This window comes from Labrus bergylta, chromosome 18 (assembly GCF_963930695.1).
Source record: "Labrus bergylta chromosome 18, fLabBer1.1, whole genome shotgun sequence".
In the NCBI taxonomy this organism is placed as follows: Eukaryota; Metazoa; Chordata; class Actinopteri; order Labriformes; family Labridae; genus Labrus; species Labrus bergylta.
In genome coordinates, this window is record NC_089212.1 from 24,551,146 (window position 1) to 24,562,778 (window position 11,633).

The window sequence follows — 11,633 nt, forward strand, 5'->3', positions numbered from 1 at the left end:
GCCCCTTGGTTTCCTCACGCTGTGTGTGTGTTTAAAAGAAAAGCAGATTGTGTGTGTGTGTGTGTGTGTGTGTGTGTGTGTGTGTGTGTGTGTGTGTGTGTCCTTTGTATTGTTGCCAGGCAGATACAGTCCTTCACATGGCTAACCCCTGACATCAGCGTTTCCTCGCCTCTGCTACCACTGCGCCGCCAGTTTCTCCCCAACGACTCAAGGCAAGTCCCCCCCCCCCCACACACACACACACACTGCCCAGACACACTTAAAACATTTAAAACACACTCTTACTACATCACATCCACCGTTAACCGCCCCCTTTTCTCATACCCACCCCACTATTGTTGTATTTTTTTTACTGAGCCAGTGAGCTGTGGCTATTTGTGGGCTATTATGAAAGCCACATGTAAACACTCATCACTCTCGCTGGCGTCTGCCAAAGCCCGCTGAGTGGGCCCAGGTCACTGCAGCTAAAGTGCAACGCACAGTGGTGGACTTTGAGAGTTACTGAACATTTAAACTTCAGCTAATTTGATTTTATGTGATGCGTTTCAGAGACATTTTACAAGATGTCACCAGCCTTGTTTCTGGTTGAAGTTCATGTTGGTAACAATGTCTTCTGCTCCTCTGCAAATTCATTACAGAAAGAACAATCCTGTAATATATCATACCTCCATGAAGGTCTGCCATGTTTGGAGGCTGCGCGTTAAGATCGCTTCAAACTACATCCTCTGAAAATGATTGTAGGATTTCTTGCAGGTGTTTTATGAAGACTGTTAATAATTACTTAATAAACGAACAACTAAGTCCAATAGCATGTCCCCTACTATTCAACTAATACTAGAATAAACACTAATTTACTATAATCTGTACAACAGGGGCGTGTCCAAAGGACTGGCATGGGCCCCCCTAGAAATCTGATTGGCCACCCCAAATATCCTAAACTATGATTACTTATTTGTCCTGTCGGAGGCGGGACTTATGGAAAAACTAACTATTAGGTATTTTGCAGAGTGCATATCAATGCAGCATATTTTATTCGTCTTTTGCCTGCTCCACTTTTCAAAAAAAGGTGCTCAAACAGGCAGTTTGGAGATTTCCCCTTCATGACATCACAAAGGGCAGTAACCCCTCCCCCAGGTGGGTGACACTCCCACAGCTAGGTGTTTGTTCTGCCCTCTGAGTCTGCCTTCTCACCGTAAACAATAGGACATGGAGCCAGAAAACCCCAAGTATACCTGAGCCCTTCCAGAGAAGGGGCGTGGTCAGACACAGCTCATTTACATATTTAAAGGTACAGACACAGAAACAGCCTGTTCTGAGCAGGGCTGAAATAGAGGGGTTTATAGACATGATCAAATACAGGATCAGAGTGGATTTAGAACAAGAAACTTCACACACATGTTTTGAGGAGCTCTGAGACTTATTTACACTGAAGAAGAGGAGGAGGATATGTGACCTTTAAAACTTTCAGGGTCATTTTAAGGCCTCTATCTCAGTACTATGATTAATACTGGAAACTTTATTTGTACTTTTGCAGATACTGTGCCTGGAAAAAAAGAGTGGTCCAAATATGGATACTGTTTTCACATTTCATTTTTATTTCATTCCTTTCGACAACCATCATTCCAAAAGGCAGATTAACCTTCAATGACATAACATCAATAATCAAATGCACTCTCGATCTGAATTATATAACTGTTGAGCACCATTGTCAGGCTTTTTTTAAATGTTCTTCTAATGGCTACTACAATAATAATACAATAGCTTCCACAAAAAATCCTTCAAAATGCACCTTACTGTTTAAAGTTTACATCTTCACATCTTGGATTCAATTTTCATACATGACTGTCTAAAAGATGGCTCCATCAGTTTCATAGAGGTTGAAAAGCTCCCTCAACAATTGTAATATGAAGATCAACTTTATTAGGCGGACATGTTTCGGCTCATGGCCTCCATCTGGGTCCCTGATGAACACCACTATCTGAACAACGTCGGTCTAATAAAGTTGACCTTGTGTTGCTGAAGCTGCTGAAGCTGGTAAACCTGAAAGATTAAGTTGGAGTTTTTGTAAATATATTCAAAGACAGTCTGGTTTGAAAGAGTCCATATCAAAAACATCAACAGGAAGCTGTATTCCAAGAACTATCTATCTGGTCTCTGCGATCCTTTTGGTTTCACTCTTCTCTGACCGCCTGCTTGATGTCAAAGGTCATCAAAACAGCCATGTCGCTGGACTCCCCCAAGGCAGCCGCTAGCTTCAGTTGTTGGAGACCGTTCCCGCTGAAAACCTCGCCCTCCCAGACTCTGCTCTTGTTCAGTTTCAGATCAGTTCTTGTCTCCCCAACTACGCTCACCCTCTGGACCCCGGGGACCCTCACCCTGAAGCGGACCCATGAGAGGGGCTCCAGCAGGCCCACACGGGGCTCAAAGAGCACGCAGCCTTTCCTCCAGGCGGAGAAGACGCAGGGGAAAGGAGGGCACGGCTGATCGCAGCTGTTCCTCAGAACAAAGTCACACATGGGGTTGAAGTCTCCGCCGGGGGCGATCCTGGCATACAGGCCCAGCCGATACACACCGGCATCAGGCAGGCTGACGCTCACCGTCACTTTTGTGTCTGTGTATGTGCAGAAGAGGTGCCGGGAGAGGGTTAGGGTTTTTTCCTCTTCTCTGCTGAGCACGGTGTGAAGCTCGAGGTCCCGCTGGTTGTGGAAGGTGATGTTACACTTCCCCTGCTGTGTGCTCAATACTGCGGTCGTGTGGCTAAATTTCAACAGCCCTGCCTCTGTCGTGCGGGTTCCAGGACCACACACTGAACCCAGGTTGGGGGGAAAGAGCTCGTCCAAGCCGACCACCTTCCCTTTGCAGTGCAACAGGAAGTTGGCGGCATTCTGGAACTTCAAATCTGTCTTCTCGTAGTCCCGCACAAACACTGTCAGCCGGTAGAAGCCACGCAGCGGGCACAAGACGTGGCAGGTCAGGACGTTCGGTTGAATCTGAGTCGCCAGGCAGCGCTTGGCCACGGTACCTTCCAGTTGTGGGTGCACCAGTTCACACAGCACCATCAGAGGCCTGGACGTCTTCAATGCCAACTCGAAGACGCCCTCCTCCACCTCCGCGACCTCGCTGCCCTGGCTGCTTCCCGCGACGCCCAGAGATCCTGCGGCGGTCTGCAGGCCCCACGACAAGAAGGGGTTCTCCGGGATCTCCTCCATGGCCCTTGGGGTCGGACACTCGACGGTGAAGGAGCAGACCCAAAACAGAGGCGTGGTGGCCGTTTCCGGTCTGGCGAACACCTTCACGTTGTACACACCGCTCGCCGGCGGCAGCAGCTGTAGCTTCATGCTCCGGTGGGAGACGGTGAGGAGGCCGTAGGAGGAGTTGTTGGACTCTTTCTGCTCTGAAGCGCCGCAGTGGAGGAGGTCCCGGTGCTGTGTGATCTCATAGGTGAATGTTGCAGGTCTGGAGAAGCCGAGGCACACGTTCGCCTCGCCATCGTCTGAGGAAGAAATCAGAAAAGGATTTTGAGAAGGGTTGAAACTAGATAACAACCAGGGGTCGATAGGAGATGTTGGACTGATTCTGTGATTTTAAAAGAATCACACACCTTCTCATTTCAGGAAAAAAAAAAAACATATGCACAAAAACAGGAATTCACATCCCCTTGTGACATCAACAAGTCAAAAGGACAGACCTGTGACAATGTGAGCGTGATGAGGCTGAACCAGCTTGAGCCCCATCGTGAAGAAGGTCGAGGTCTTGAAGACCCTCCTCTCAAATTCCTCCTGGGTAATGGGCGCGTCCACGAGCTGCCATTTCTCCTCGTCGGGAAAGTGGGAATCTATGAACTCCTCGGGGTCCGTTAGAAAATAGAAATCATCGAACCTTCAGGGCGACAGATGGAGACAACAGACTGGTTTGAGACCCCGCTCGCTGCTGGTTTGGGGGTGTGTGCGAATCCACTAAAGAGCAAACTCAAACTTGTCACGATTGCATGCGGTGTTGCTTCACTGTTTGGGGTAAAAAACAAAAAAGCTATTTGCCTGATCCCTCTTTTTATTCCTGCATTGGGTGTATTTCACAGAAAACATTCGTTCTAGCATTAAATCTCCACTGAACCACCAGTGTGGGTGTAGCCCCTCCCCCCCCCCCCAGTTTCAAACCTTTTGACAAAGCTTTCATGTTCCATATCCACTCGTCCTGCTCCCCAACAGGCGTCCAATAGGAACCACTGTCCTCCCAGAAGCACAGCGTTCCACAGGTGATCAGATTTCACATTCTTGAGGCTCTGGCCCTGACGGTACCCGATGCCCTTACTGTGGCCCGGAACTTCTTGGCAATCGATGCCCACCTCTCTGTAAACAAAGACCAAACGGAAAAATGTGCTCGCTTTTTTGTTTGTTTTGTTTGTTTTGAATTCCCATCGTCGTTATACTCAGTCTCAAGGTTTTTTAATGCTGTTGATAATTACTTCATCATTCAGACAATGTTATGTAAACTTGAAATGTCCAGCTGGAACTCAGAAGGGACCAAGGACACAGAATGCAGCACAGTTCTGAATGGATGTTTGGATAAATAGATGGCTACATTCTTTTTCAAAAATTATAAAAAATGTAATGAAATTTAAATGCACAGTAACTGAAGTGTATCCAGAAGATTCTTGATGTGTTTTTGTTGGTGTCCGGCAGCCAATTGGTTTCACTTTGGTTTTTTGGAGCCATGTAAACAATGATGCAACTCTTTTATTATAAAAATGACAATGACCCCAACATGTGTTCTATGGAGGGAGCCACATAATGTCAGACTCAGCTGTTTCCCTAAAAGGTCCCATATGGAAAATCCACTTCACTGTATTGTTTTAACACTCACATGTGTCTTTAGTCTGTCTACAAACCCCCAATGATGAGAAAAGTCCATCCTCTCCATCTTCTGCCTGCTCCACGTTTCAGAAAATGTGTGCTCAAACAGGCTGTTTGGAGATTTTCCCTTTGTGACATCACAAAGGGCAGTAGCCCCTCCCCCAGGTGGGTGACACTCCCACAGCTAGGTGTTTGTTCTGCCCTCTGAGTCTGCCTTCTCACCGTAAACAATAGGACATGGAGCGAGAAAGCACCGAGTACACCCAAGCCCTTCCAGAGAGGGGGCGTGGTCACACACAGCTCATTTACATATTTAAAGGTACAGACACAGAAACAGCCTGTTCTGAGCAGGGCTGAAATAGAGGGGTTTATAGACATGATCAAATACTGGATCAGAGTGGATTTAGAACAAGGCACTTCACACACATGTTTTGAGGAGCTCTGACACTTATTTAAACCGGTTGAAAAGAAAATGAATGTGACCTTTAAAAGCCTTTTTTAGCATCTTTAAGCTCATAAACTTTTTCCACTGCAGTGGGCATTTGTGTTCAGCAAAAAAAAATATGACATAAATCCACTCTACACATGCTGCCGGCACCAAACAGCCATTAACATGAGTAAGCTGTTGGCATTGTGGAGTATCAAGTGACATAAGAAACAGATTTAGGGATGGGATGAGTACTCACCGTTGACATCATTACTCTAGAGAAGTTTCACTACTTGTGCAGGCTTTGTTTTAGGCTAAAGTAGTTCAACTCGGTTAGGGTCAGTCATGACCAGGAAAAATGTTGTTGATATTAAAATGACTTATTTATTCAAATTCAAATTCAAAAAACTTTATTTGTTCCCGGGGGGCAAATCAAAGGCACACAGAGCAGTCAATTAACAACAGTGCAGGTAGACGAAACATTTCAAACATTTAAACATTTCAAACCTAAAATATAAAGTGTCAATTTAAATACAACTTAAAGCTTAAACTTTAAAATACAAAATATAAAAAGATTATATTTTATTACTACTTAGCTCGTCAGATTATCCCCTCGAGAGTTTTCATGAACACCAAAATACAGCTACAACAAAAGTGAAAACTGTGTTTCAATTTGTAGCTCCACGTCTGTTGCTAACAGTTTGCTCGATGTCTGATGGTTTTATTTAAGCTATCAAGTTAGCAATAACAACGCTATAATGTTAATTTAGTTTTTATAGCTTGTTCTGCTGCCCTCAAGTGGTCAGATATCAATAAATGCAGCTTTAATCTGCAAAGACTTCAAACATCTTTGCAAATTGAAATCTGTCTGAACAGTTGTTGTAACAATGTGGTTATAGTGATGCATGTTGCTTTGGTCTAATACTTACTACTAATACTACTAATAAGAAAAGCCATTTGTTTACTTGTGTTTACCTGCACATCTCTGTACAGAGGTTGGAGTAGCCGCAGCACACACCCCGCCCGGTCGCTATCACCTCCTCTGGGGAGCTCACCTTCTCCGAGTGGCCGAGGTACCCACTCACATCGTACTCTACGGAGACAACATTCAGTTCAGTCGACACACCCGCTGCTGAATGTCTTATTTTTAAATGTGTGAAATATGTAAAGTTAAGTCAAACACTCACCGATGTTGTGACACAGCCAGACCCAGATTGCACGGATCCTCTCCAGCTCGTTTCTCGCTCCTTGAGTTACGCTCTGTGCTATAGTTTTTACATCGTAAACACACTTCTCCTTCAGCTGAAACACACACACACACACACACACACACACAAGAGTTATAAAGATGAGCGTGGAAGTCTCACTTTTTCACATTCAGCGAGCATCTGCAAACTTTCAAGGAACCATTGCCACACATTTTTTCTTCTGTTTTTATGTCCGTCACCCTCTGACATCATCCCATCAGCCAGTATTCTTCAGTGTCACTCGATGTATTGAACGAGCTGAGTTACCATTCATGCTCAAGGCTGTGAGTGCAGCCTGAAAGCTGCGATATTTGTTATATTTTCATTGCAGTCCTTCAGTGCTTTTACTGCAGAGCTCAGGGACACACAGGTCTATCTCTGCTGCGTCTTTGTTTTGGTTGTTTTCTTTTCAAGTTAGCTTTGGTTTTATCCTGCTGCAAATGTGGATTCTTTGCATTTTGATATTTTGTATGGAGGAAGCAGAGACGTGACTGACAATACATTGAAGGTTTTGTTTAGAGTAACAGACGATGCATGGACTGCTGTTAGTCACTCTTAAGGTTAGAGATGGTATTCTTATCAAGACAAAGTAAATGGTTTTGCCACTTTGCCTCAAATGTTGCCACCTTCTTTGTAATGTAATGTAGGAATGATAATGTGTGATCGTTGTCACCTCTGCTCCCGCTCTGATGGCGTGTGAGTCGACCCTGTGGAACACCTCGGAGTTGGTGAAGAGGTCTTTTCGACATCTCCTCTTCCCCTTCGCCGCGGGGCACGGCGTCGCCCGCTGCGGCTTCAGTTTCAAGTGCCTCTGTTCCTCGGCCTCCTTCCTCACCGCGCTCTTCTTCACCACGGTGATCGTCCTGGCCGCGCTCTCAGATGACAGCTGTCTCTTTGCCGCAGGACGCTGATCTTCATTTTCCACTGTCAGCTTCTCGAACGCACTCCGCCTGCAGACGACTTCACTCGGGGAAGCCTCTGCACAGTCCAGGACCTTGGCCACAGCCATTGGAGGACTCTTTTGGCTCTCCTGGACCCGGTTTTCATCATGAACCAGAGCTTCTACCACCGCCACAAGGTTCGGTTCCCTTATTATCGGGTTGTCCTGAAGGTCGTGGAGCGCCAGGGCCTTCGCCTGCACGCATCCTTTCTGGGTCAGCTCATCCGGCTGAGAAAGGCGTGCGGCGCAGGAGAAGGGGAAGGAAAACTTCTGGATTGCAACTTTAGCTGACATTATGCTGGAAGCATGGCGTCCTAACCAGAGAGAGAAAAGTAGACACTATTCAGAACACATTTGACATTTTTCTCAGACGCTATTTTTAGTAACTCCTCTTAATCCTGCGAGCAGGTAGGGCTTCAGCACTTTGTTCAAAAGCTTAAGATGCTGTGGGGACCCTTCACAAAAGATCCAAAGCACTATTGCACGCTCTTCACTCTCTGTGTGTAGCAGGAAGTATATTCCATACTGTACTTTCTGTGCAAGACAGTGATGAATTGGCAATTATATCATGTCTATTCATGACCAGAAATGAACGCAAAGGTCGGACTCATTAGTCTCTGTCGAGGCTAAAAAAGTCAAAAGCGTTCACAAATTTAGTACCGCCTTTTAACTTTTTTATATGTGATGTGAGGAAGCCTCAGATTGATGTCTGTACATATGCAACTTTAAGCAAACTGTGAATGAAGTCTATTTTTCCTTTTTCTTTCCTTAGAGCCATCATGGAAATCTCAATAAGGATTAACAGCACTGTATCAAAAATGTATTTTTCAAAGGACGAGCCGGGTTGGCACAGTAAACACACTGACTGTCCTTCAACCTGGACGACCCCCAATTTGAAGCCCCATGCCAGCTTGTATCTTGCCCAGCTCGAGTGTCCTTCAGCAGGCCACTCGGTCCCATCAGCTCTGTGGGCATCGTGCTGCAGCTGACCCTGACCTCTGACTTTCCTAGAGTGCAACTATCGTGAAAGTCCACAAAAGATTTTCAAAAGGAACCACTACACATCCAATCCAATAAATGTTTCCCGTACAAACAATTCAAAATGTATTCTCCCATAAAGGTTGACGATAACTCTTTAAAAATGCAGTTTATTGGATATTCTCCCTAACAAAAGTAAAAGTAGGTAAACCCGCTTTCAGAAGGCGACATCCCTAAAAGTCGATTAGGCTTTTACTCACCCTGAGGGGATTTAGAAATGCCTGCTGGATGTTCGCTGGAGTGCCAGGCAGAGTTGTTTCCACTGTGTATTCTCAGTGGTCCCCACTTGCAGGGGGAGCTTATATACCCTCCCAGTGGCCTGCCAGGACAGGCCCCAGAATAACAGGCCTAAAAATACTACAAAGCAGTTAAGACCAGCCAATAGAGTAAAGCCCCAACTCAGGAGTGTGACGTCTGTGTGTGTGTGCGTGTGTGTGTGTGTGTGTGTGTGTGTGTGTGTGTGTGTGTGTGTGTGTGTGTGTGTGTGTGTGTGTGTGTGTGTGTGTGTGTGTGTGTTTCAGATGATGTGCCGTGTGTGTGTGTTTCTGTACATGCATCTGCTAATCAGCACATACACTCCACACACATGGGGGGGAGGGGGGGGGGGGTGATTTTGTAAATGTTGGTGCGTCAGGTTGTGGATGTCGGCATGTGATGTATGGATGGTTGAACGTGAGCGCTCGTGTGGTTGTAAATGGACGGATGGAAAAGTTGGGGTGTGAGCACGTGTTGGGTGGAGATGGAAGGGGTCGGATTCAACAAAGAGGTTGGAGGTTCAAAGAAAAGGGGACAGAAGGGTTCATGAGGAGGCCTGGCATACGATAAGTGCCGCGTGAACATCAAGCACACACATGCAGTCGCTCCTGTTTCTGCGGCACACGTGCAAAAACACACAAATAACTCCATCGTGATTCCATTTAGAGTCTGAACCACTTTGAGAAACTGCAGATCAGTTTTAAAACAAGAGATTTAAAAAAGAAGCTCTTGTGAATAACTGGCTTAATTTCAAATTAGAAGTGTGGTCTAATTGAACAGGCAATGATACATGCAATGCAGGTTTACAACATCTGCAGTTCATAACACATATTCAAAGAATGTATCTTAAAACATCCAAATTAAAATGCAAACACAAAAAGATGACTCCATAAAACCTGCTATTAGTGCACTTTATGTGGCTAAAAATGGCTGAAAACACAGAAATTGATTGGGAACATTTTTGCAAAGTTTTGCTGATTTGCACATCCTGCTAGACTCAGACTCTCCCAGGTTCTAGCATGGTCCAGTCAGGGCCCCTTCCACAGAGACAGGGAATTTAAGGTCGATATTTATTTTGAGCATTTTTGGAGACACCTGGTGGTCGCAAGTCCAATAATCTCTCTTCTTTTAGCTCTGTTTTGGTCCCTTACAACTCCTGAGAAACATTTTTCAATTCTTCAAGGAAATCTCCTCAAATTAAACCATTAGTAGGTAATAATAATTATGATATTAATAATATTATCAATAATAATTTATGACGCACTTTATAGTTGAAACAAATCTCATCTGAAATAGGTTTAGGTATAACAGGTTACACAAACAGAACTTGAACCCTTATAGTATGCGGCGGCAGAAGAAGCCTTTTAAGGTGTAATGTGCATAATTCCCTCCTGAGACGCTGAGGATGATATGCAGAAGCAGTCTTTGTGTTCCTGTGATGTTTTTGTTAAATGTCTGTTCCTCGTGTCCGCACTGAGCTCGTGAGAAGAGCGGTTAGTTTTGCTGCCCGCTCTGCAGGGAACTTTCTCCAGGATGACTTTAAACTGGACGACCTCATTTCACTTGAAGTTGATCTTAAAAGACAAAAAACACGATGAGACCATTGGACGGTGCCTGATGTGTTTGTGAACTGAAATCTTTATTTTATTTTATTTTTAAATGTATTTAACCAGGAGAACCTCATTGAGATTAAGAATCTCATTTACAAGAGTTTCCATGGACAATGAGGGGCAGCAGCACAACAAAGATTTACAGACATAAAACACAGTTTAACACGTCCTGAGTCACAGAGCAGAAAGTCATTAATCAAAGCATATACACCTTGAAGCATCTTCCTCCAACACCTTCAATCTGCTTTTAAAATGATTTCATCTGTGATAGCAACTTCTGCTCTTCATCTGAGAAACAATTTGCACATATTAATTGTTGCTTGGTTAGTTGCCCTCTTGGCCAGGTCACCTTTGAAAGGGTTAATTACCTGGTAAAAAAAAAAAAGAAGAAACTCTGACACACTCCCAAATGTATTTCAATCAAAGCATGGTCCAGCGGATCACCTCGTACGTGCAGCTCAGGTGCTTTGAACTTTTTCAGTTGGATGTTTTTCTCACCTTCACTTTGAACTCATTTTCCCGACGTGTGAACATTAAAGGCGCAGCGTGAATCAAATTAAATCACCGCTAAAAATGAAGAGAAAGAAAGAGAACTCGTTGATCTGATATCACCCCACAGATACATTATTACGCAACGCTGCCATATGCCGGTGTTGATCGTGAAGCTCGGGCACGGTGGAGGGATAGCCACCTCGGCTGGTGGTGGATCCTGAGCCAGCTGACTGTGAAAAGCGAGGAGTAATAATGCCATCTGGAACAGCTGTCGGCCAAGGAATCTCGCTCTGGCTTATTAGGGAGAGCAGAGGGGCAGGGAGGGATTCTCTCCAACTCAAAGAGAGGTGCAATACATGAGGAATGAAAAGGGAAATCACTGCAGGCTGGAAGGGTAGAGGGGGGAACTTTAATCTGCTTCCAGGCGGCAGCGAGTTTCTGAGAGTGAGAAAATATGGATTTCAGCTCCTTTTCGACTTTCTTTTTTTTTGATACATTTTTTTATTTAAGAAAAAAGAGAAAGAAAAGAAAATACAAAAAAAAAGCATTGGACATAAAAGCATTTCCTATTCTTTTCTCTTTTCTTTTTTCTTCTTGTTTTCTAGACTCTTCTCCTCTGTCGCCCCCCGGTGGTGGAATGAACTTCCATACTCCATGTGATCTGCAAAGTCCCTCTGCACCTTTAAGAAAACGCTAAAGAGCCAGCTCTTTCATGAATACCTACTAACTTAATGATGATGGTCTCCATATTATTGATGATGATGATGGTAA

At 44.7% G+C, this 11,633-nt stretch overlaps 1 protein-coding gene across 1 annotated transcript; it reads right to left on the reverse strand.

The window, feature by feature from the left end:
* Window positions 1-1,570: 1,570 nt before the first annotated feature.
* On the reverse strand, window positions 1,571-8,844 carry ky (kyphoscoliosis peptidase). The gene is made up of 7 exons (XM_020643362.3): window positions 8,706-8,844; window positions 7,201-7,781; window positions 6,468-6,582; window positions 6,256-6,373; window positions 4,158-4,349; window positions 3,689-3,879; window positions 1,571-3,493 (listed from the first exon to the last, which is right to left on the reverse strand). The coding sequence occupies exons 2-7, from the start codon at window positions 7,759-7,761 to the stop codon at window positions 2,172-2,174; spliced, it is 2,499 nt and encodes an 832-aa protein (XP_020499018.2). The 5' UTR covers window positions 7,762-7,781; window positions 8,706-8,844; the 3' UTR covers window positions 1,571-2,171.
* Between the last annotated feature and the right edge of the window lie 2,789 nt (window positions 8,845-11,633).